This window comes from Stylophora pistillata, chromosome 2, assembly GCF_964205215.1.
Source record: "Stylophora pistillata chromosome 2, jaStyPist1.2, whole genome shotgun sequence".
NCBI lineage: Eukaryota > Metazoa > Cnidaria > Anthozoa > Scleractinia > Pocilloporidae > Stylophora > Stylophora pistillata.
Window position 1 is genome coordinate 8,070,428 of NC_142520.1, and position 26,773 is coordinate 8,097,200.

The following is a 26,773-nucleotide window of genomic DNA, read 5'->3' on the forward strand; positions in this document are numbered from 1 at the left end:
TAAGATAGGAAACCCGAATACCTATGGAAGGAAGACATTACCCCGCCAGTTTTAGAAGACCGAATTAAACAACATTTTGATCTGCTATGCCTAATTCTTGAAAGACGAAAACAGTTATAGATATTCACCACCTAACGGGTACTAATTATTTCGCGCCTTAAAAACACTTTAAGCGTTGTGTACTGGTTAAATAAACATAGAATGATAATGGCCATTAAATAATCGAAGTTAATATGAATACTCACACGAAGTTAATATCTTTAGCCAAAGGCCACTTCATTTAGAAACTAAGAAAAAAAGTTTTTGCTCTATCATTACAAGTCACGTCTTATTCTACGGAAATATTTCGAAACGATCTTATGGAATAACTTTTTAAAATGATCATTTAATATTATTTATATTTGTTTTACATAAATTTTAAGCGGGTGCAAAAAAGGGGAAATGTGACTGAATTTTAGCGGAAAGATCTGGCGTCAATGATTTGCATGACAGTCAATTTCCCTCATGTGCCGACAATAAGCAGCTGGATTTGGTTCAAAACAATATTATGTAACTGGTTTTGAAAAGAGAATTCTCATGCGGCCTTTCATAATGAGAAAGACATCTTCAGCTTTAGCAAATTTGCCCAAAGCATTGTGTTTAACTTGATTCAGCCGACAGATGTTTAATCGAACCAGTGTAAGGTAAGACTATGACGACTAGACTTTGCCAGCTATGGGGAAAACTCCTTTTATCAGTAACTCTCGTCGGTGAGTACCAAAGTCTTTTTCAAAAGATCGATTTTAATTAATATGTATCAAAAATGTACTCCCAGGAACTAGCCTCTTCCGAAAAGGTAAAACGCGGGGTGAAAATGGAGTCCTCGAAAACTTACAATGCTTGTAGATGAGTTTGCTCCTCATCACAGCTAACAACATGGACTTCCATAAGGAAGTCGAGACAAAAGATTGCAAAGGATGTACTTCTAGAAGCCAGTTTGCCCTAAATGTATTCCTTTGGAATAGCATTGTAGCACAGGAAATGAAAATGCGAAGTCTTATAATAATAATAATAATAATAATAATAATAATAATAATAATAATAACAATAACAATAATAGTAATAATAATAATTATTTCTGTTTGGTTTGATTTTTCTTTGTAATAATATACTATAGCTAGGTCATTAGTAGGCGAGGAGCCACCTTGTGGAAGTACTACTAATAAAGTCGTTATTATTATTATTATTATTATTATTAATATTCAAGGTCTTCTTCTAACAGTCGATGCATTTTTTAATTTCCTTTTCAATTTTCACCTGGATCTGGAAGTATTTACATCATTGTTAACCAATTGTCATCTTAAATTCAATTGAATAAACGATATTCATGGATATATCGCGCTTTATCGACACGTCAGAAGGATAGGTATCCGAGCTTTCCTGCGATATCTCGTTTCAACGATAAATCATCCTAGTGATAAATCGTTCCGGCGAGATATCATTAGCGATATAGCGCTTCAGTGAATTTGAAAAATCCGATTTCAGAAATTTATTGCAGACCCAGGAATATGTCATTCTATATAGCGCTCGAACGATGTATTACAAAATTTCGTTTGTCATGTCTTTTATATCTCCTTCAGGCGAAATTGCTCCCAAACCTTGTTTCATTGTAATGTTTTATCAAAAATTGGCTTCTGTGGTCTCATTGCGTCAGCAAAGCGGAATTAAATGACTAGGTAGTCAGGAAATAATCATACTAGAAGCAACCCAATTACTTGTTCCGAAATATAACAAGTTGAAGTTTGTTTCACCGTTCAGTATGAAATGAGGCAGGCAACAAGGGAAATATTTCAACTGAATGTTTTAACCGAGTGATTTTATTGAAGAGTCGATCACAGCAATTCAACTTCTGATCAAAAGACGAGTGTAGGAAGAACAGAAAGATAAGATTAGTTAAGGGGTCAAATTTTGATACTTTCCCTTTTCATTTTTACTCAAACTCTATTTCATAAATTCCATATGCGGTTTGTTTCTTCTATTCTCAGTACTTGTGTTACGGCGATTGCCGGCTTCGCGACATTTCGAGTTCGCCAAGTTCGAGTTCGTAACGTGTTCGCTAATTTGAACATCACGAGCTCTTCATTAGTAAACCCAGTTCGCTACTAAAGTCTAACTTCACTGAATACTGGTTTCAATTACAACACTACAGCGACAAAGTCGACTCGCAAGCTTTTCTGAAGAGGGTGTCACGATTTCACTTGTCTTTTTGAAAAGCGTGCAATATTTCATAACTTTCATCGGAAATATTAAAATTTATGTAAATCTCGTTTGTTCCTGTGGTTTAATTTTACGGTTTACAGTTAAGAACGCATAAGTAAGAATTCAACAGTGAATTAGTGAAGCACTTTATTATTGTTTTTTTCGCTCTAAAGGACATTTCTCGCCTACGTATAAGTGGCTGGGTGCCAAAAGGTTGTAATTTATCGTTAACTCTACCAGAAGATAAAGTATTGAAACAATGTTCCATATAGTTTGTAATTTTTTGTGCCGTGGCGAATCAGGTTAGCTGATGTGGCGAACTCGACCTATCCACACATGTACAGGAGGTCTGCTAACTATCCTGTCGACACAATATTTGAATTTACGCTAAACAGTTATACTATTAGAATACAAAAAAAATGCTTAATCTAAAGACATTGTAAGTCTGATGGAAGAATTCGACGAAAAGTGCGACGTTTCCCAACCGATCTAACGCCCGACGGTAGCGATATCTCGTCGACCGGAAACGATGTATCACTCAGTGTAAACTAGATGTCATCTAGCCTTGAGAAAAAAAAAACATGACTCGCCGAAAGCTCAATAGAGGCGACATATCACGGCTGCTAAAAAAAATATCGTCGATATGTCATTTCAACTAAAATATTGCTCAGATATTTGCAAACATGTTGCGATTATCTTTTGCATTACTTTAGAACAGTACTGTAATTTATAGAGGCCTAATAATAAATTGAAAAAGATAAAAAACATCAGAAAATAAAACAATCAATTAATAGATGTAAACGAAAGTGTTAAAAATAAAATACCAGACATACCAGATGGAGAACAGTGTGATAACTCTCGTCTACTCAGAAAATTACAAAACGCTGTAAATTTAAATTTTAAACTGGTGACATCCAACAGCTTCGCGGTGGCTGAATACTTTTCTGCCGAAAGAAGTCGGTTTTATCAGTAGCAGTTAATATTTGTCTGCGCACTTTGCAGTAACGGTGGATTCCATGAAATAGAATCTCCCAAAATCTGTGTATTGGCTCGTCGAAGCTCATGCGTCACCTTTCTACTTCTCTTAACAATTATCATTACTGATAATTATCATAAGCAGCGTTTTAATTTTTTTTTCAGGCTTTAGGCTGGGAGATTATGCAACCACCATACGTGTAAATCAAATTGTGATAATACAACCAGGTTTTGCAATCCAATTAATTGCAAGAGTGTTAATTATTCTTTTTAAATGGATTGTAAAGGTACAGGGTGCAATCAGAATTGCAACAGTAAAGCACACGTATGTGAATTTGATCTGAAATGAAATGGAAAGGATTATAGCAGCAATAGGAAAGAGAAGAGGTTAAAAAGTTAACCTCTCTCCTAACCCACACCCACTCCCACCCCCCACCCTCTTAGATACAATAGGTAATTTAAAAATAGAACGTGAGTTTAGCATTTGAAAGTAAGATAAGAACGTTTCTGTAAATGACACACTGCAAAATAACTCTCTTCGGATTGAAACGCAAACTGTAGACTTCGATGCGCGTGCCAAGAGCTACGCCATATCTTGACGCTTGCCGATCGAGGTGATTTTGCCGTCTTGACTCACATGCAGTGGTATTATGGAAATCTAAGGACCAGGATTTTCTGCCGCATGAAACTTTATGTTGACATGTTATAATTGACTATTTAAACTTCGGTGGGCTGCAGAATTCAGCTCGAAATGTATTCTCTTGAAAATTTTGAGAAACCCTAAGGGCGCGCAGTCTGAAACAGGAGGTTGATTACGAAAACACCTTGTATGAGCTATTAGTTATCAAACCGTCAATATTGAAGAAAAAAGTTAGTCAGGAGAGTATTCTGAGAAACATGATGTGCGTGCTTAAACAAAACAAATTAATTATTGCTGTCTACCATACTATGCGTGAATCTGATCCACAAAGTATAGCTTTGACTATTCGTAATTGTGAATGAGGAAACGATACGTTAATGCAGTAATACAGTAAATTTAAAGAACCCCATACCTATTGAAAGAAAAAATAAATATGCGTCGTTAGTGCAGGGCATAAACAGGGGCCATCTACATCTCTGCACCACCTAGTAGGTACCAATTTTGATGAAAGAAAAACTTCTAAAACAGATCCGTTATAAGCTGAGCTATAATTGTCTCAAGGCGACACGTTTAATGCTAGCGCCATAAAGAGACAAAGCTGATCGTCGTTGACTAGCTCAATCATTAAGAGTCCTATTAGTCGCTAATTGATATTGAGATTAAAATGAATATTTTCCATCGACGCTTAGCTAACATCCTTAGCCTAGGGCTACATACTTGCAAACAAAAACAATTTTTTTTCGCTCTGTTACTGTGTATCTCATACTAGCCTATTGAAACAGTTATGTGGATTGCAATGAAACCGTTTCTTGCTCTGCTTATTCCATACGTGTTCTATTTGTGCTGTAGTTCAAAACAGGTGTAAAATAATTATTGCGACTAGATTTGGGTGGAAAAATTCGACGTCAATAATTTGAATGACAGTCAATTACCGGCACATTATGCCAGCAATAAGCGACTGGCTGGGGCATAAAACAACACGAAGACAGATCTTTAAAATAGCTCTGAATAGAGGACGCCCACAACCTCATCATTATAACGCCAGGAAAGGGAATCTTGAGCTAACCTACAGCTAATATTAATTTGGAAAAAGCTAGCCTTTGGTCGAGTTTGATGCTGAAAAAAAACCTGACTCATACATCGATGGAAAAATAATCATGCATATGGCTGTTTGTAAAATGTGGGGAACACTCCTGTTATCAATAACTCTGTTGAGTGAGTACCAACATTCTTCTTAAAGATTTGACCTCGTAGAACATGTATCACAAATATACTCCAAGGAGTTGAATCCATGGGTCTCAGAATAAAGTTGAGAAAAAATAAAGCGGAAACTGAGACGGCTAGAACTTAGAATGGTTTTAGATTAGGATGCTTTTTGTTACAACCGACCTCCCCAGCTTCTGTAAAGAAGCCAGGAATAAAATAAAATTAACAAAAAAAAACATTTCAAGGGATTTACTTCAATAAACGAGTTAAGTAATGCATAATGATTTACAAGCTAAAAACCCGATTTAACTCTTGAAAACATGACGATGCTGTAATTTTAGCTAGATTTTGAACTCAAAGATATGCAAATTCAGGAATAAGTTAATGGATGGATGACACTAAGCTTTCCCAGCTTTGCCTCTCGCAAATTAGCCTAGCTAACAACAAAATTTCAAGTCCTCTTTGAGAAGGGTCTAAAGAGGTCCTTTATTTCCTTTTCACTTTTCATCTGATTTCGAAAAAGCGCGCACTTCGGCCAGTTGAAGCAGCGAGCCTAGCCATTATACATAAACAAATGCAGGGTGGCGCAAAGCGTAGAGGCATTTCCGATTTTTTTTCCCATAAATCGTTTTAATTTATTTGAACTTGTTCGACAGAAAACATTAATAGAGCGCCATCTCGAATTCTCGATGAGAACCTTTGTTTAGTCAAAATTGTCTTACTGCACCGTTATTATTCTAAGATTATCTTTCTTTATTTCTTTTCTTTTTTTTTTTTAGACTCTATTGCACTGAAGTTTTTTAGAATTCCTATGGGTCTGAGACAATTTTTTTTTAATACGGAAACATTTGCTATCGGCTATTGGTTAATTTTAGAGGAAACAGCCTATCAGAGAAATATTTTGAAGCACTATGTGCGTGTTTTAACACAGCAAATTACTACTGTCCACCATAATATGCGTGATTCTGATCCACAAAATATAGAAGTAGTGCCTCGTCATTGTAAATGTAGCGATAACATATCAATATATTGAGGATAAGGAACCCCCAAAACTGATGAAGGGGACTAAAATTCCACTAGTTTTTATAAAAAAATGCGCCTAATCAAACAATATATCCAATCTTAAAGGGAACAAAGCTATGTGCATCATCGAAACCACTCGTGCATGAGTCTAACAATGGTGAAATACTGCTCTGTGCCACTTAGCGGGTACCGATATCGCTTTTCCGAATTACCCTTGGCCTCATTTTCAAAACGAGTCCAGGCGCTCATCATTTCATATGATAATAAGTTCTCATTAACATGCAAATTAAACTCATTTTCACAAGAATGGTTGAGCACCAGGCCTCGTTTTGAAAAAGAGGCCAAGGGTAATTCGGAAATGGGTTATTGATAACAACGGAAAAAAATCCTCTAAGATAGAGCTGTTTCAGGCATTTTTGTCTAAGGGCGTATTTGTCTCGAGGTAACACGACTGATCCTAGCGCCCTAAAGAATTAGTTCGCTCTTTACTGGTTGAATAAACAAAGAATAGTAGTAAATAATTAATACTTATATTGGCACGAATGCTTAGTTCCCGTCTCCCGAAATTTATACCGTTGGCCGCGGTATAAATCAAGAAAAAATGTTGGTTTTCGCTTTATTATAATGCATCCCACGTTATTATGTTAAAATAGTTATAAAATCTCTAGTGGAATAGTTTCATACCAATTCTATTTGTTTTACATGAATTTTTAAACGGCTGCAAAAGGCGTACTGCGTCTTAGTTTCGTGGAAACAACTAAAGTCAATCGTTTGCATGACAATAATTATCCCGTATAATATACTTGCAATAAACAGCTGTTTCTAGTTCAAAATACTTAGTGTGTGACTTTTAAAAGATTTCCAAAGAGATAACACTCACCAAAGCCTATTTCAGAGATACTGGCAAAGTAAATTTGTAGTGAATCAACAGCTACTGCAAATTTGCTAAAAGGTTGCGTTTGGTTCAGCTAATAGAAATTCAACCTAGTCAAAGGGATAAAAAAAGATGATGACTGGAACTTTTAAGTTACGGAGAACACTCCGGTTGTCAGTTTCTCTCTTAAGTAAATACCGACGTTCTTTTCAAAAAGATGCATTTTTTGAAGTAACAACCCTGCATAAGCATCCGCCAATACATAATCAATAAAAATAATTGCATAGATGAAATCTTCAGAGTTTAAATGACCATCGGGAGAAAAGAGGGAAGCAGAAAAATATAGAACCTATGAAATTTGTATGGCCTGCATTATGATAAACCATGCTTATCATAAGCAACTTTTTTGGAAACGGAGAGTGGTTTTGTTTTCCTATCAGTCTTTCGGTATTATGCGTTAATATTTGCTATGGTAGAAGAAGTAGTCTGAATTTCAGCATTTACGAAAAACTGTATTTAATCATGAGCAAGAAGAGAAAGAAAAAAAAAAGCGTCGGTGTTTCGAAGTTTTTGATTAAACAAATAACATTTTTACAAAGGCAAAATGACAGTTTCTTGCAAAACAGCGTTAGGAACATAGATAGAGCTCTACAAAAATGCTCAAATTGCACCGTCATTTTCTTCAGTTTCTTTTATTTTTCTTTTCATAATTTTCCCTGAAAGTCTTAGAAAACCTTAATGGTAGTGAAACAGTGGCTAATTACGAAACTATGACCCCGTCACTTTTTCGGAGGAAGCAGCCAATCAGAAAACTATTTGAGCTATCATGCGTGTGTTCAAATATAATAATTATAATTACTGCTGTCTTCTGATCCACTAAGTATAGCAAAGGAAAACATTAACCCATCAGTTTTAGAAGATCTAAAAAAAAAAAGGGTTTGAACTACTATGCACAATGTTTGATAGACGAAAGAAATTATGTATCATTGCTAGCAATTTTTGGTGTACGGCATAAAAAGGTGTAATCTATCTCTCTGCAACAATTAGTGGGTACTAATATCGATAAAAAGGAAAAAAAATCTTCTATGATAGAAATTTTTTGAAATCGAGCTTTTATTATCTGAAAGCGACTCCCGTAATGCTTGTGCTTTAAAAACACTGAAATCGTTGTGAACGGGCTAAATAAACAGAGAATGACAATGGCCATTAATTCATCGTGGTTAATATGAATACTACTCGAAGATAATAGCTTTAGTTTAAGGCTACGTCATTTAGAAAAAAAAATGGTTTTCGCTGTGTCATTGCACGTTGCGGAGAGAGTTCTAAAAGATCTTATAGAATAGTTTCTTAAAATGATAATTCGATATTAGTTGTATCAGTTTAATCTACATTTAAAGGGGAAATTTAGCGAAAAAGATCTGACGCCAATAATTTGCATGATAGTCAATTTCCCTCATATGCCTACAACATGCAGCTGGTTCTGGCTCAAAACAACACTATGAGACTGATGTTTCAAACATTTGTGAGAAGAGAATTTTTACAAGCCTTTCATAATGAGAAAGAAAGCCTTGACCAATCCTCAGCAACAGCAATTTGAAGAAAGGCTTATTTGATTCAGCTAACAGATACTTTTAAAACCCATACAACGGAAAACAAAAAACAATGACCATAAGATGAGTACCAAAGTTACTCTCAAACGATTGATTTTGTTTAAAATGTATCACAAGTATAATCCTAGGAGTGGACCATATGGCTTTCCGAAAGGAAAAAAAATAACGATAGGGGGAAAATGGAATCCTCTAGAACTTTCAATGGTTCTAGATAACTTTGCTCTTCATCGAAGCTGCCAACAGTAAAATAAATCATTTCAAGAAATGTACTTCAAAAGGTCAGATTACCCTTCATGTATTACTAAGCCACAGGCTTTAAGCTTGAATTAACTCATACTTCTACCATGAAAATGTTCTCGGGAAAACATGGAAATGACGATGGTGTAATTAACGGATCCATTAGACCTTCGGGTACAGTTTTCTTAAATGTTTTGAGTTTTTTCACGTCAAACTAAACATTTCTAATTTAACAGTATTTTCGCAGATGAATTTTGGTAAAAGACTGAAACGTAAGTGTGCTATTTACAAAGACATATTTTCAAACTGGATTCTTCAGCCTGCCATTGTGTGAATAGCCAATTATGATATGTCGACCTAAATGACGCCCGAAGGGTGTCTTGCGGCGAAACACATAAGTCGCGTAAACATATCCTACCTTCGGTTGCACGTGGAGATCTTTGCCATCTCTCTGCGCGTAAAACGGAAATAGTAACGAAATTGCGGAAGAATCTCATCAAAACTGATAAAGGCTCCTGGCTGAGGCAATTTTCGCTGCTCAAACTCGATCAGCAGCCATTAAGTTTTGCCGCTTTGCATTAAGCTGTTAAGCAAAAATGTTGCGTCACTTTTCTACTAGTAATAACTTTTATCATTACTTCTATCACTTTCTTATCACGGCTACTATTATTACTACTTTTCAGGCTTTGGGCTAGACACTGATTTACTTGACGAAAATATACAGCCTTGTACATCCGACTACAATCTGCTTCAGGATTGCATTCATGGTAATTATTCTATGGAATGCAGAGAAACACGGTGTAAACAGGATTGCAACAATGGAGCTAAAGTGTGTGAAATGTTTCTTAACTGTAGTAAAGAGGAATGTAAACAAACTTGCGACGCTAGAAAATGTGGACTGGAATGCAGCGGGAAATGGTGTAGAAAACAGCATTGCAACCGTGAAGTGCAAGAGTGTGAAATGGTTGTAAATTGTTGCGAAGGGGAATGTGAACAAACCTGCTACGCTACAAAATGTGGACTGGAATGCAGCGGAGAATGGTGTAGAAAACAGCATTGCAACCATCAAGTGCAAGTGTGTGAAATGGTCCTGAATTGCAGCGGAGGGGAATGTGAACAAATTTGCAACGCTGAAAAATGTGGACTGGAATGTAACGGGGAATGGTGTAAAAAACAGCATTGCAACCATAAAACGCAAGAGTGTGAAATGGTCCTGAATTGCAGGGGAGGGGAGTGTGAACAAATTTGCAACGCTGAAAAATGTGGACTGGAATGCAACGGGGAATGGTGTAAAAAACAGCATTGCAACCATCAAGTGCAAGAGTGTGAAATGGTCCTGAATTGTAGCGGAGGGGATTGTGAACAAATTTGCAACGCTGAAAAATGTGGACTGGAATGCAACGGGGAATGGTGTAAAAAACAGCATTGCAACCATCAAGTGCAAGAGTGTGAAATGGTCCTGAATTGTAGCGGAGGGGATTGTGAACAAATTTGCAACGCTGAAAAATGTGGACTGGAATGCAACGGGGAAGGGTGTAAAAAACAGCATTGCAACCATCAAGTGCAAGAGTGTGAAATGGTCCTGAATTGTAGCGGAGGGGATTGTGAACAAATTTGCAACGCTGAAAAATGTGGACTGGAATGCAACGGGGAATGGTGTAAAAAGCAGTATTGCAAGCATCAAGTGCAAGTGTGTGAAATGGTCCTGAATTGTAGCGGAGGGGATTGTGAACAAATTTGCAACGCTGAAAAATGTCAACTGGAGTGCAACGGGGAAGGGTGTAAAAAACAGCATTGCAATAATCAAGTACAGGAGTGCAATCTACTTTGTAACGCTAGTAATTGTATACAGAAGTGCGACGCTTCCACATGTCGAGTGACTAAAATCTGGCCAATCAACTCTCAACACAATCTAATGTGCTCTGGGAATGGTCCCTGTGGCACTTCCGATTCAAGAGCAAGTCAAGTTTTAGCAACCCAAATTTCAATAAGGCAACAAACAGGAAAATCCCAAGCTAACTGTGAGTAAACTAAGTTACATTTATTTGTTGTTGTCTGCGTTGGAGTGCTCGCGATTCTTTAAATAGAATATCACTTTCTCCAAAGTCCATATTTTAAATTTCCGACGCTTTATCATTAATATTTACTTTAACTTTCAGCTCCTTTGTTATTATCGTCACCATTACCGTTATTTTTACCCTCACCATCGCCGTCACCATCGGCATCGCCATCAACGTCAACAACAGCAGCAACAGTACAATCAGCTTTAGCAGACTCGTCATCAAAATCAGTATCAGCATTAGCTTTAGCGAAAGCAACAACATCCTTTTCATTATCATTATCACCAGCAACTGCAGCATCATCGCCGTTGTTTTCGCAAGTTTCGACTTCTCCGTCATCTACGTTGGAAGTACTTAAGAATCTGGTATGTAATTTATCTTCTCTTTTCTTTGTAATCATAATTCTCATAGTCTCTGCCATTCTTCAACGTTATTGTATTTTCTTCGCAACAGGAGAATTATTCTATTTCAAAACTTGGTGGAATAGATATCAGGGGAAACAGTTCTTTGAAGGTATGAAATAGATCAATCATTTATTGCTCCATCTGTCAGATGACAATTTATCAGATTCAAAGTGTCCAAGGTAGAAAGAAAAGCTTAAGAATAAAGCTAACGCATTAACAAAATCCTATGAATGTCATGTAAACGTGATTAGCCCTTCAAAAATATTTTCTAGCCTTTCGCTGTAATGAGGGTGGTATGAAGTTCCGCTAAAGTCGTGTTATTCTTTTCACAAGAGAGCGATGAGTCCGTGACTTTCAACTGAAATTTTATCAGTTCTTGCTTATATTACCCAAAGAGTCCAAATTGGAAGTAGTAATTATTACAGTAATTATTATCTTGATTAATTCTTACGATGCATATTTTCTGTCTCTTTTTTGTTGGCCTAACTATATGGCCAAATTCAAAGTGATATGAATAAGGATTATTTTGTTCGTTATAGGAGGCTGTGCGTATATTCGAAGACTTCACCGCTCACTTATTGAACATCACAAAATCCCATACAGGCCATTTAAGTAAAAAAGAGGATGAAACGAGGAGAGAATCCATCTTTGCAGTAGCATTCGCCTTTGAGGAATTTGCTCTTAATTATGGTAAACAACATCTGAGTGGAACGAAGCCTTCCACAAAAATCACAAGCCAAAAAATGGGTGGGTTAGAACACGACCTCTTCTTTAGATTTCTTAATAATTCTCAATCAGAAAATTGGATAACTGACCTTTTGAGCAACAGAACAGTTTCTTTGCTGCCTGACCTTAAAAAGTAATCTGTACAAGGGACTTCTCGAAAGGCTCTTGTAAGTAGTATCGGGAGCAAAATGGTCTCCTACCTCCCGTGATGATGCAAGTAGGTTCAGGAAGAAAGGTGAAAATCTAGTTAAATAAAAGTGTCTCTACTGTCTTTGTCACCATAATCTTTTAGATATTGTTATGATATCAATACAATAGTATATCCAAACTCAGTCTAATAAATTAGAATCGCGTTAAGTAATCGTAGTATGTGCTGCTGTTCTCGGCTCCCAATATCACTATTTGTTATCTAATCTTGTCCTTCTACCGGCAGTTTTGGGTATTCAAATAGGCTATCGCCAGAATATGACTGACTTCTTCTTTACGGAAGCAGAATGGAAATCCAGCATTAATATTTCCCCTGAAAATTTCGCTGAGAATGGTTTGTGTTAACCACCTTTTATACTGTAAACTTTATTTTAATTACATACCTAATTTAGTGGGTAAACCTAATATTTTTGCCAAAGCCTTTCTTGTTTCGCTCTTTTAAAATGTTTTAGGCACGAACTCCTCCTAGCCCATACTTAATTATCCATTCAGTTCTTTGCTAGAAAAAAAAGTGGAACATAGTAGATTACCATTTGAAATACATGAATATATGGACTAAATTGTCTCACAGTATGGCGTTACAAGGACATTTTCACACAGTTAAGCTGTTTTCGTTTTAGGATCAGTGATTGTAGGGTGCGTGTACAAGGATCTCCATGAATTGCTACTCAAAAATATATCAATCGCGGGAGAAACTGACAGTTCAAGGTGAAGTTAAAAAATGAATATTTAAAATTTGGTTCCCACTTAACATGCATACATTTAGTGCTATACCATGCCATAGCGAAGCCTAGTGAGCGTTGCCATCACCAGTTACGTGGCCCAATGTTTTAACGCGTCGGAAGACAGTTTTATAATGGTTAGGTTGCTCTCTTAACTCTGAAAAACACAGAGATGGTGGAGAAAAAAATACATAAAGCTGAATTCTTCAGTATTAAGTTAAGTAGTATTATACAGCATTGATGTAAGAAGCTTTGGGGAATACTGGGTTACTTTTACCTTCAAGACAACCTGGGTAGTTTTTAGAGTTTTTTTTTTCCTTTTCAGGTCTGTGAACACCATGATAATGACGGCAGCTATGAATCCCAGGCCTGCAAAATTACGGCAAGATGTCACCTTAAAGTTTAGCAACCTAGAGGTAACAGTATGTATGAACACCGAAAGATAAACTAGGGCCATCTGTACTACTTTGACTCGGTTTTTAAAGAAATTTCATTTATAGGTTGTACATGCTGACGAAGAAAAGCATTGTATGTTTTGGAGTGGCTTCAAAAATAGGTAATAGCATCTGTACCAAATTTTGGATATAACTTGCACTCTAATCAGTTGAAAGAGCAGGTTTATCAGTGTACAAAACAAATCGCTAAAGATATCACACCCTCTGCCAACCTTTATGATGTCTATGAAGTACTACTACCTCTCGTTTTTCCCCTACATTTCTTTCATGCTCAAGCCGTTTCTCTTGGGTACTTTGCAACAGAACAAGGCACTGTTAAACTTCTCTTTCTTTATTAATTACATAACTTAACATGCTTTAAAATTTTGTGTTTCCTGAGTCCAAAACTTGGTATAGAAATTAGAAATTATCAGTCAAACGATGTTCATAGCCCTGAATGTCAGATTACGTTGTCGTTGACAATTGTTGACGTTTTGATATTCTGAGGTGAAGTCGGATCGATCAATTCTCATGACCAAGGCCAAACCGCCTCCCGGTTAGCTAAATGGATAGAGCGCTGGACTGTTGTGCGGGAGGTTGAGGGTTCGAGCCCCGGCCGGACCAACACTCAAGGTTTTCAAATAATTGATAAGAATGTGCTACCCTTCTATAGCATCAAGAAATGGTTAGATATTCTAGTCTTCTCGGATAGAGACGAATAAATGGAGGTCCTGTCTCCTGCAGGCTTAGGAGTAAGAGACGTTAATTTCCCACGCACGAGACTGCTGTGTGATGGATGTCCTCCCCTGGGGCGGGATGGGTGGGTTTGTTGGAGCTTAAACCTCGTAGGGGACCCATGTCCTATTGTTTCTGCTCCAGTACTTGGTACAGATCCTCAAATAAAAAAAATAAAAACCAAAAAAAAAAAACATTCCATCTACCAGAACTATTTATCTGATTAAGTGATTAATATATCCTTGCCGTCCTTTAGCTTAACTATTTTACTGGTTGGGAACAGTCGTGTAGGTTTGTACGTTGTTTTTCATGTTTGTTGTTGTAGCAAAGTTAATTTTATTTGGAATATACTTTTACTTTTGCCTCCCTCCAATACTCACCTATTCGTTATGTAGTACCGCCGAGAGGATACTGATGCATTTTTTCTATGAAATACCAAAACAAAGGCAGTCAAGACTGTAATTGATGTTTGAAACCCCGATTTTTTTATATAAGATCATTATTCTTATTTGCAAATGTTCTTATTTAGTGCAGGTGGGTTTTCAGAGGAGGGTTGTCGGGTAGATTCATCGAAAAGTGATTCCAAAGAAACAGTTTGCCATTGCAATCATTTGACTCATTTTGCTGTCTTAGTGGACTTCAGCGGTAGCACTGAGGTAATCTTTTGTTAATTGATTTTCAAGTAATAGGTCTGTGTGGTCAATAAATATATCGTCCTTTTTTTGTCTCTGTTTGTGCCACAGCTCTCCACTAAGGACAGAACTATTCTGGAGATTATCACATGCATAGGATTGAGCCTTTCAATCATGGGAATGCTATGGACAATAAGTCTGTATTCGTTCCTCACGTGAGTACTCTAATCAAAATATCATGAAAGTACATTCATTTCCTACATACCCTGGAGGATATTTGACATAAATCAGGCCAGTGCACTATTCATCGTGCTAAAAAAAATTGATCCATTTTTTCATGGCTACGACTACGATTGAAAAGACCGAGGTGCTAATATAAAACTACATCTACACGGCATGATGTGGGCGTCACTCGTTATCATTGACTGTCTAAGCTCAACTGCGTACATGTAACTAATCGCTCTTGCTTTCTTCCACGTCTTATTGTTTTTGTTTTTTGGTGCTGTTTAATACTTTTGACTTTATCAGAGATGTCCGTCAGCCTCTGTCTCAAATACGCTTAAGCCTTGCTGTGGCTTTAGGTGCAGGACAAATAATCTTTCTCATCGGAATAAACGCCACAGAAAACAAGGTGGGTGGTGACTTTTCTATTTTGTAGAATATATTCAAAGATATCATAATTGAGCAAAACATGAAAATGACAACATACTTGCTGTTTTCTTTTCCATTTTGTGCAGGCTGCGTGTGTCACAGTGGCAGCTCTTGTGCAATATTTCCTGATGGCTGCTTTCTGTTGGATGCTGGTCGAGGGAATTTATCTCTACCTGTTTGTTGTAAAAGTTTATAACATCAACACAACGATGCACATCTATCACATCATGTCATGGGGTACTTTGTTTTTACAGCTAAACTTACCTGATACATGTACTGTTGTGAATCATGTTTTAACTAGATGAATCATTTTAAGTCGCTTTGTCTGCTGTAAAATTGTGCAATAGGTTTGCCCCTGGTTATGGTGGCCATTTCACTATGTATCGCGGCTGGGAAAGAAGGGATACAAAGCTATACCAGCGACAAGTTGTAAGAGGCGTAACTGTCTTTCTCGTTTTGTCTTCTATTTCTTCTCTTACATTGTTAATTTTGCTTGTTGAAGTTTTGGCCTTTTGTATGATTTGCTTTGGTATCCTTACTAACTTTTCCTCAGACCCCTTCTCATAAGGCTGTCAGTAGTTTCAACGTTTTCTAGATACTCTGACCAGGGGTCGGCAGAGAAGAGAAAGAGAAATTAAAATTATCAATCTTCCAAGCACTTTTAATCAAATTGTTATTTAGTCCATATATTTACTTTTTGTCACATTTCCTTTTTTCTCCATAATCTTACCTTTTGATCTTTACCTTATTCTTATCATGATATTTTCGTACACAGTTACAGTTGTTATACGTATACCATTTTGTAAATTCTCAAGAACTGCAACTATTTTTGCTGACACTTTTATTTGTATCTTAATTTTCTTTTTTTTTTTCCTTTCTTCATCTTAGTTGTTGGATGTCCTCAGCGAACAATCTGATTTGGATATTTGTCACATTCGTGATCACAATTGAATTGGTAAGTTTCTGATAAGGGTTATTCATTTTTGTCTCCATATCATCATCGGTGATTTTAGTATATGACTTTAAATGTGCAACACCCATTCCACAATGCAATTTTTTTCCTCCCTTCAAGATCAACTTGGTGATACTCGTACGAGTCATTAAGGAGATGACCAGTATGCAGCCAAAAGGAGACAAGCAAAGTCAACAAATACGGTGAGATAGAGCTTTTATATTGAAAAAAACTGTTTTGATGTTCTTTTTAATAATTTCTGTCTATCTGCCTCAGCATTTTCTTAAAATCAATCAGAGTACCGAAAATTTTTGTAAGGGTGGTATTTATTCTATTAACCCGCATGTTTTCGTCCCCCAGAATTAGCATTAAAGCATGCGTGGTGATGATTCCCCTTCTGGGTATCACGTGGCTATTTGGTCTCCTGTCGCCATTACACATAGCTTTTTCCTACATTTTTAACATCTTAAACTCTACACAGGTGAGTATCAAATATTATCATTTCATAACTTTATACATTAAATCATCCATTTCCAGTCTCTAGATCACTTCATAACATAGTGAACATAGTACGCATCGTCTGATTGGTGAATTGAGATTCCAAGCAAAAGGCTTAATCCATTTATAGAGTTTGGCTTTAATATATGAGCTTTCTCCGTGTTCTCTTAACATCCCGTGTGACTTTTTCACATTATAGAACCCGGTAAATGTGTTCTATCGCTTACTTAAAACCAAAATTTTATTGTGGCGATATAAAATTTGCAAGTTCAAACCAGACAGAATAGAATTGAGTTAGGACATTAAAAAAAAAAAAAAAATTAACTTTAGTACATCTACCTCCAGTCGTATCACAAATCACAAATTATCTGATAAACGATGTTTTTCTGTTTAAGGGTTTCCTGATTTTCGCTCTTCACTGTCTGCGAAACAGCCAGGTAAGTTTAATTGAAAAATTATACATATGGTGTAGATAATGAGGTTTTCAAACTTGAATATGCATTAGAATTTTTTTCTTACTTTCCATGTCTATCTGCAGATCAGAGAGCGATTCAAAAGGAAGGTGAACACCATTTTTCCATCTTCAAACAGTGGAAACTCCACAAAGACGAGCTCACAGATTAATCCAAGCGATGTTGGTGATATGTGGGTAGCTGAATTACAGTCTTGCAATGAATTTGAGCTCAGCGAAAAACCCTCAACTTGAAGGAATAGAATCAACAGAGCGAGTACAAAAGTGGACTGTCTCATTGTTTAATACGATTATTCTGATCACCGTAGTTAAACTAAGGCGATTGTTTATTTTCGATCTGTTCATAAAATTTCGGCAGTTGCGATTGCACCATTAGCTGGGTAAATAAATCACTTATAAGATGTTAGTCACTGATGATATTTGGATGAAGGAGTCTAATTCGTTGATAAGGCAACTTGCCAAAGTCGGTGGTCAATCGGTTTTTTTTTTTTTTAAGCTAAGTGCAAAAAATATTAATTTTTGTAATCAAAAGCGTGTAGTTTTTTTCACTATCGTACGTAATATGAGAAACTTCGCCTTAGTTGCGAGCTAAATTGTTCGTAAGTAACGAGCTTAGAGGCTGGCTGTCGATCAATGTTAGAATTCTAAACAGTGTGTCCGTCACATATTGGTGTATCCGTTCCTCTTATGATTGCCCCAAACTATTTAGTTGGAATGTGGCGGTAATTCATATGACGCATCATGTTGACGCTGAAAACGTCTTCAAACAGTGCTTTGTTTAACTTTGATCATGGTAACCGCCTCCCGGTTAGCTCAATTGGTTAGAGCGCTGGACTGTTGTGCGGGAGGTCGAGGGTTCGAGCCCTGGCCGGACCAACACTCATGGTCTTAAAATGACTAAGGAGAATGTGCTACCTTTCTATAATATCAAGAAATAGACAGACATTCTAGTCTTCTCGGATAAGGACGAATAATCCTGCATCTTTACTTAGATAGATATAATTTGATCAGGCAGGGGACGTTAAAGAACGCACATCACGAGATTACTGTGATGTGGTCTGGCCTTGTTACTGGGAATTGGGGGGAGGGGGCATCTATAAATAATTCGCCTTTTTGGATTGTAAACTGCCACTGGCAGTCTGGTAAAGTCTCCCGCACAGTATTGTAAAGAGCATTTGATCATATCCACATGTTAATTTGCGCTATATAAATGTTAATTAATTCATTAATTCATATGCATTTTATTGTCTCGTCTTTGAATTCTATTTATGCAGAGTTTTTACTAATATTACATGATGGTGTCATCTTTTTCTACTTTTTAAGGAGTTAAACTCCCTTTGAAATACCAAATACTATTTTCTCTTGTAATAGTAGTAGTTGCAGCTGACTGTTAAATGTTATCATGAAAAAAAAAATGGATAAATAAACCAAAGAGGAACAGTTCCTTTAATGATCAGTTCCATCGCTCAAACGTAGTACCCTTTCCGGTCACAATCCTTCGATCACTTTGGATACAAAGGAAGAAATTGAACTAATCTCTTGGAAACAAGTCCGATTTGCAGCACTGTGAAATAATAATGTAGACGAATATTGACGAATATCGCGTTTTATTGTTTCGATAAATCGGGAGCGAAGATGTAGGTCATAAGATGCCTAACAGTCCAATTACACCCACTCTGTGACTTATTTTTTTTGTTTGTTTATTTGTTTTGCTTTGTTTGTTTGTTTGTCATTGATTTGTTCCGTTATCTATCAATTTCTTTTACTTCTGTTTTAATACTTAGTCAATATAGTCAGCGCTGTAAATAAACAACCTCAGGCACCTGGCACGCCAGCTGATAATTTTGTGCTGCTAAGAGATCGTCCGATAAAGAAACAATTGGCCAAAAAGCAAAGCTTAGAAAGCAAATGTGAACATTAACAAGCATCCTATTATTTTTCATACTGCACATCGATAAAATATTTTTTGACCCTCTTTACGGTCCCGAACAGAATATGAAACCAGCTTTCTTAATCAATCAATCAATCAATCAATCAATTTATTTAACGTGGTCAGAACGCTTAGCAAAAGCTAGTTTACAAGTACGCCACGAAATAAAAAGAGAAAAGGAAATTATAAAGCCTTGTGAAGGTATATAAATTTAAATAAATTAAGAATTAAGAACTAGCTAATATTAAAATATAAGAGTTTAATAATGTAGTCACCGAGTTGAATATATAAAATGTAAAATGTAATCATTAAAAACAGGAAATATAATTAAAGATAGATCCTAACCGCGCTAGAGTCCCGTGAGATCTAATGTTTTTAAGTAATTTTTAAAACTAGTAAATGTTTGTATCTTTCGAGACTCGTCCGGTAAAGCGTTCCATAGTTTCTATGAGGCATATCTCCATGATCTTAACCCGAAGGTTGTTGATTTTACTTTTGGGAGGTTCAGTATTGTGGTGCCCCTAAGATTATAAGTGGAGCACCTAACTGTTATAAGATCACGTAAGCTTTTTGGTCCTGCATCACTAGTTAATATCTTAAAGACAGTGAACAAAATTTTCGCTAATCGCTGTTCACGAAGACTTGAGAGACCGATACGCTTACAAAGTTCCTGATAAGGGGAGGACTTATCTCTAAAAACAAAACGAAGCGCACGTTTGTTCACCAACTCGAACTTGTCAGCTGACTTCTTATTACAGAAGTGCCACGTTTCGGAGCAGTAATTAAAGTGTGGTAAAATGAAGGCTTTGTAAAGATCCCTTCTAGTCTCAAAAGACAACATTTTCTGCGTCCTTTTTAACACAGCCACCTGTTGACTGACTTTTCTACATATTTTAGCAATGTGCTTTTCAAAATTCAATTTATCATCGATTGTTACGCCAAGAAGTTCCATTGTGTTGGATATGGGAAGTGGTGACTCCTCCAACTTAAACACTGGTTCATCAGTTCCTTTGTGCAGTAAATGGTTTGAACCCGGGGATAACATGTGAAGGTGTAGTCTGATCGTCCGGGTGAGTGTAGTCCTGAGAAGGACTGTTGTCGGTGGTAGTGACTGATTGTTGTCAGTAGAATGTTCTTATTCCAGTTCGTGTTCATTTTACACGAACATTAATAAGAACATTCTACTGACAGCAATCATTCACTTGACTCTGATGATGACTTCCGCACAGGTTGTCGAAACGTCAGTCACTACCACCGACAACAGTCCTTCTCAGGACTACACTCACCCGGACGATCAGACTACACCTTCACAGTTCCTTTGTGTTTTCCCAGCACCATTGCCTGGTATTTTGAACTGTTCCTCTTCATACCATTACGCGCGAACCGTATATCAGCACTAATAAGATCGTTGTTGATTGTTTCTTCAATTTTGGAGAGTTGATTGTCGGCGTAAAAGATTTGAGTGTCATCAGCGTAAGTGGACAGAGTACACTTCTCGATGACATATGAAAGATCGTTCATGAAGATGTTAAATAGTAAAGGGCCGAGGATGGATCCCTGTGGTACACCATTGCAAATAGGTTGCCAATTGGAAAGTGTATCCCCTAGTCTCGCTCTCTGGAATCGATTTGATAAATAGTCTTTTATCAGGGTGGTTGTTGCTTCATCTGCTCCATATTCTTTTAATTTCAAAACAATCAGTTCATGAGGTAAGGTGTCAAAGGCCTTGGACAAGTCCATAGAGACCAGACCGATCAATTTGTTGTTATCAATTTCTTTTTTCCATTGTTCGGTTAGACTAAGAAGTGCTGAGTCGCAGCCGTGATATTTCCTATAAGCAAACACATATTTGTGATAAATTTCTTCAAAACACGGGCTTATTCGGCAATGAAAATTTTTTTCGAAAACCTTCGATAAAGCTGGCAGAATCGTTATCGGCCGATAGTTAGTTTTTAATAGGCTGCAGTCTTTTTTGAGAATTGGAGTGACCTCGCCAAGTTTCCACTGTTGTGGTATCTTAGTTGAAGTTAGAACATGATTAATCAGTGTACTAAGAGGGAAGCATAAAACATCCATCGATTCTTTAACTGCTAGTGGAGGGATCCCATCACATCCAGAAGCCTTGTTTGGAGCAAGTTTCCTCATTACTTCGTAAACTTCTGTTGGATTAGTGTTGCTTAGCGACACATTCGGCTTGCTTATTAAGTTATTTGATATGTGCGATAAATCTGCTGGTTAGCCATTTTGATTTTGTTCTTTGGTACTTTGAGTACAGCTTGTGAAGAAATTATTTAATGTCTCGGTCACCTCTTGAGGATTCCTGATGATTTTGTCACCCTCCTTTAATGTTATTCCGCTATTGTCTACATTCTTACGGGAATTAACATAAGGCTTGATGGCACCCCAAAACTTCTTTTGATCTGCATATTTTTCTGAACACAGCTTCTCAAAATGTCTACGTATAGATTTTCTCCTCATGCTAACTACTTTGTTGCGCACTAGACGGTAGCTCTCCCAATCACACTTATTACGTGATCTATTAAATTTTTTCTGAAGCCGTTTTCGTTCCACCATTACTCTCCGAATTTCAGGAGTGATAAACTTCGATTCTGCTGAAGATCGTCGTTTGAAAGATCGCATTGGTGCATGGTCATCTAACACCTGGTTGTATAACGTCTCCCAGCACCAGTAAACATCGTCTATATCATCAAAAACGTATGCAGCATGAAAAGGAACTCGACTGAGATCTGTCTGAAAATTATCTCGGTTAAAGGTCGTGAATATCCGTTTCTTAACGACTTCGGCGTTAGCATGTAACATTTTAGTTTTGAGAACCGTCTAGACTAGCAGATGATCACTGATTCCTGTTTCGATAGCGCCAGACGATTTCATAAACATAGGCACATTTGAAAGAATGACATCCAGGCAAGAAGCTCTAGTTGTTGAAATTCTTGTCGGTTCTTTAATTAATGTGTCGAGGTCATAGATATCGCATATATCCAGAAGGCATTTGCCTTGGTTGTTATTCATAAACGGATGAATTATGTCACAATTTAGATCGCCAAGACAAATCACGTTTACGCAGAGAGATATCGCTTGATCCAGGACTGTAGTCCATTCAGTTCTGAAAGTAGCTTTGTTAACAGAAGGAGGCTTGTAGGCACTGACTAAGGCGAAGCGTCTTTGTCCGAGGTGTAGGTCGAATAAGAGCGATTCCACTGATGTTGTAATGCTTTTCTTACATGTTGCGGCGATGTTATCGCGAATAAAGACGGCAAGACCGCCACCACCTTTCCTCCTGTCACGGCGAAATAACTTGTACCCGTTAACATGAAATTGAGAGTTAGGAAAGGATCGATCGATCTTAGTTTCCTGTATGGATAGAATGTCGAAGGCTCTGTTCGTTAGCCACTCCTTGATCTCCTCAAATTTTCTAGGTAAACTGTTTACATTTAGGTTTGCTATAATGCATTCCTTGCGATTTTCGTTTCTAATTAACTTCATGTCCGAAGGTTGTGAACTAAGGTCCAGCTCAGTTTCACTCGCACTTTCATGCGTGGAACTATTCAAGGTGGAAAAGAATGAATTGCTAAACCTCGGCAAGGCACAGAAGGAGCATATCCAGTCAACAGATGGATTATTAAGGTAGTACTGAAAGGTCCAGTTCGACATATTCAGACATTTTGCATGCGACCAGGTGTTGCACTCAGAACATAAAATGGCGTCTTAATTGCTTCTTACGGATTTATAACATTCACCACAACGATAATTCGTATGCTTCTTTCTCGGACCAGGGTTTGGTGAAACATCTCCAGAAATCAACAATCTTCGCGCTTGAAATGTACCTACACCAGTAGCAGTGTATAGTAATCTTCCTCCATTAAAACGCCTCGATGCGAGCTTAAAAGGTGGTTTGTAGTAAGCACTTGACGTTGTTAAATGGGGTGGAATAACCAGTCGCGTACAGTGTTCGGGATGCATAAAACTGCAGTTTGATGACTCATGAACTTCTCGTAGAAGTGCGACAAGGAATAAAAGACACAATAGTGTGCCGCCCATACGGACGTGTCTGACCGCCATGATGAAAATACCTACGAAAAACACTCTTTTTTAACGTACCCTTGTATGCGAGCAAATCCCTCTTTTCTCTCTTTCCACCTTACGGTCATTACTTTTTAATTCATAGGTGAGTGGGCTACTGCAGATTGCTATTAACTTCACCGTCACTTCCATCTTCATCCAGATTTCGGAGCTTTTTGTTTCAAACTTTTGACGACTCATAATTTGCTTATATTCTATGTTTATTTATGTCATTTCTACAGGGTAAGATGTTGGCGAAGATTGCGATGAAGGTCCTCGATAAAGTTTCAGACTCAGTGTTGGCCTTAACTGTCCCTGATGAAAAAGCGATATCAATCACAGCTGGGCAATTGTCCATGACACTTGGAAGATATAGCCTCCAGAGACTTTCAGGACTGGAAATAAAAGCAGGAAAAGGGCGGTTTATGTTACCGTCTGAAACCAAATTCATAGTCTCCAGTGTGAATAGAACAAGTTTTGTAGATGCTCAGGTAAGTATTCAGGACCTAAAGGCAAATTCAATTTAATCGTGACAAAATCGGGAAAGTACGTGTCAGCAAATACCGACGCCAGACAAGTTAAATTAGTAAAGTAGCACACCAGGTACATTGAAGACTGCTTATAACCAGAAGCAATTCTACTACTTATTTTGCTTTTGACTTGTTCAACTCCAATACTTGGTACAGTAAAAAGAACGGAATCGAGTCGAATGGAGCTTGATTTTCCTAACATCGCCTTAAATAGATGTTGAAACTGAGTTAAAAAAAGCATGAAGTCTGTCAAAAGCCTTAGTAATCGCTTTTCATTCTGGCCCGAAAGTTCTTGCTTTCAAATATTTCAAAAAACTGACCACGCGAAGAAAATTGGGTATTTATTTCATTTTTTTCCAGATATATACATATGAGTAGAAAGTGCTGTTTTGGCCTTCTAGGCATCATCAGTGCATTGGCTTAAGTTCAATAACACGACGAAAGACCTTGTAAAAACAAACAAACAAACAAGCAAACAAAGCTAAAATGTTGCTCTTCTTCTAGATGCTTTTATTCTCTTTCAACCCTTACACTTGGCACGGCACAAAGGAACGAGTTGGATCTGATGTTGTAACCCTTAAGTTGAAAAACAACTACAGCGAGCCTATTAAAGTATCAAATCTTCCAGGGAACATTGTCATCGTTACGCCTTTGAAACTTCAGAAAAACTCTCTAGAGAAGTCATGGTATTTTACGAAAAATGATGATGTACGTTTCCACGAGATAAACGTCAAATATGAAAACACCACGTTGATTCTCAACATAAAACCCGAAGACCCAACCGTACATTTGTTTGTCTATATGCGTTTTGGTCAGCGGCCAACATCTCAAGACCACGACCTCAATGCCACAATCTATCAAGACAAAAAGGGTGTTTGGATGCTAAGTGCGCACGGCAAAAGTCAAGGACAAACAAACTGCTCTTTCTATTCATATGCACCGATACAAGTTCTTGCTGAGCATCCTGGGAAATACTTTATTGGCGTAAAAAATGCAAAGGCCACAATGAACTTATCTTACAAAAGACAGAGAAGATCTTGTTTTGGAGAAAGGCGAGGGAAGCGCTCCTGCGTCGAAGTCAAAGATCCACCACCCACCCCACCCCAGAGTAAAAGTGTCCCTGTAATACCAGTTTATGATTCCAACACAGATCAGAACTATACACTAAAGGTGGCCTTAGGTAGTTGTGTCTACTGGTCAGAAAAAATTGACAAGTGGATATCATCTGGCTGTCGGGTAAGTGTAAAGTGAAATATGAATCTTAGCAAATCGTCTTTGCTCTATTTTTGCACTGCTTTCAACACATTTCAAATACTTCGCTCCTTCCTGAGTCCTGGTTTTGTAATAATCTTCATTCACAAGGCTTATTATTATATTCAGGCCAAACTTTGATTCGATAACATTTTTCGTGGGCTCTGCTATCGTAAATAGTCGAATCAATTTGTTAGCCAGAAAAAGCGAAAGCAGCGCCTTAAAAAGAGACGATACAGATTAAATCCATCTGCGCCGATACAAGTTGTAGCGGCAGCCAAAATGATGATTTTTACTACATACATCTCCCTTGTATTTTATAATTCCAGGTTTTAGCAGCTTCAGATGGATTTATAAATTGTAGCTGCAACCATTTGACATCATTTGGAGGAAGTCTTTTGGTTCAACCGAATCCTATTGACTTTGACAAGGTTCTAGTCGAGTTCCAGAAGTTACCGGAGACTGGAAATATTGCAGTAATTGTGGCTATGGCGGTGGTTCTGTTGTGTTATGCGTCTGCACTTGTTATCGTAAGGAAATTCGACAAGGAAGACGCGAAAGATGTAAGTGTAGGACCGGATTTTGGTTGTGCCCATTATTTTCACGGGGTTTGCTCTTCAGTACACTGTGTTTACTCCCAAGATCTGATTGTTAACTCATACCTCCAGCTGCTACACATTTTCTTGTCAATAGGTCATGAAAATTCGGTAACAGATGAACATAACAACTTCTACTTGATAAGTTTGAATATTCTTATTCCCTATTTACTGGGTAATGTTTGGATATAAAAGGGAGAAATTACATATAGATCACCGTTGGGAGTTAAAGGGTTATGAAAACCAAGGCTTTTAATTTTTTTGGGTTTTTTTTGTTTTTTGTTTTTACATTATCTCCTTTAAAGGCTTGTTGAGATGAATTTGTTGATTGTAAATTACAAGTTAATTAAATAAACCGTCTCCAGGGCTTACCATTTTTTTTTTTGGAATGAAGCAGAAAAATCTAATTAAAAATACGAGTTAGGTAGTCATGTAAATAAAGTATTCTTTGTCGTGCCTTTTTTCTTTTTATTTTTTAGAGGGAATCCCCGATCCACCTTCCATCTTCTCCAAACCGTACATATGAATATGAAATAGTGATTACTACTGGTGCGTGGAAAAATTCGTGAACGACTGCTCATGTTGCTTTAGAGATTTACGGTTCTGAAGGAAAGAGTGGCATTCTTCATCTCACCCAAGAAGAGCCTGGTGCAGTTAATATGTTATTTTCTCGAGGTAATTCCGATGTTTGATGATAAAAATTAACGGTAAAAAACTACGACGTTTCGAAGTCTGCATGACCTCATTATCAAGTAAAATGTTAAAACTGATGTAAAATTGTAGCTCAGAGATTATATACAAATAAAATGTGATAACTTCATTAGAATAATGAGCGTTCATTGTTATTGGAGTCAGATCGTGCAGTATATGTTTAAATAAATACTTTTGCACGTATTGAGTCAGACTGCGTGTTTAACTTTGGTTTTTGTTCGCGAATGAATAACATTTCGTGGATTAGGCAGTCCATTTTCCCGCGGCATTTCTTGAGAACGGAAAACATTTTCCCCAGGCCAGCGGACGCTACACCGTGGGCCTCCCTCAGATGCTTGCCAATGACAGAGGCTTTATGTTCTTCTATGCGTTGATGAAG

The 26,773-nt window shown here is 37.3% G+C and overlaps 2 protein-coding genes across 15 annotated transcripts in view; one reads left to right on the top strand and one right to left on the bottom strand.

The window, feature by feature from the left end:
• Positions 1-26,773, bottom strand: part of LOC148736918 (uncharacterized) — a 700,731-nt gene that overhangs the window by 617,891 nt on the left and 56,067 nt on the right. The window lies entirely within an intron of this gene.
• On the top strand, positions 576-18,746 carry LOC111344547 (uncharacterized). Of its 3 annotated transcripts, none has more exons than XM_022951788.2 (19): positions 576-749; positions 9,487-10,824; positions 10,963-11,228; positions 11,317-11,376; positions 11,807-12,014; positions 12,427-12,534; positions 12,821-12,908; positions 13,248-13,338; positions 13,423-13,478; positions 14,621-14,747; positions 14,835-14,938; positions 15,252-15,354; positions 15,461-15,611; positions 15,722-15,803; positions 16,263-16,329; positions 16,447-16,529; positions 16,687-16,807; positions 17,220-17,261; positions 17,363-18,746. In XM_022951788.2, exons 1-19 carry the CDS (start codon positions 692-694, stop codon positions 17,528-17,530), a joined length of 3,321 nt encoding a protein of 1,106 aa, XP_022807523.2. In that variant the 5' UTR covers positions 576-691; the 3' UTR covers positions 17,531-18,746. The 3 variants fall into 3 exon arrangements, with proteins under 3 accessions (XP_022807523.2, XP_022807522.2, XP_088606786.1); XM_022951787.2 differs by lacking the exon at positions 576-749 and adding an exon at positions 4,819-5,068; XM_088750660.1 differs by lacking the exon at positions 576-749 and adding an exon at positions 8,435-8,844.

Coding starts and splice junctions, on each gene's coding strand:
- LOC111344547 (XM_022951788.2), top strand. CDS start 692: ATGACGACTAGACTTTGCCAGCTATGGGGAAAACTCCTTTTATCAGTA. Junction 13,339..13,422: donor TAAAGTTTAGCAACCTAGAG/GTAACAGTATGT, acceptor TTTCATTTATAG/GTTGTACATGCTGACGAAGA. Junction 14,748..14,834: donor ACTTCAGCGGTAGCACTGAG/GTAATCTTTTGT, acceptor TTTGTGCCACAG/CTCTCCACTAAGGACAGAAC.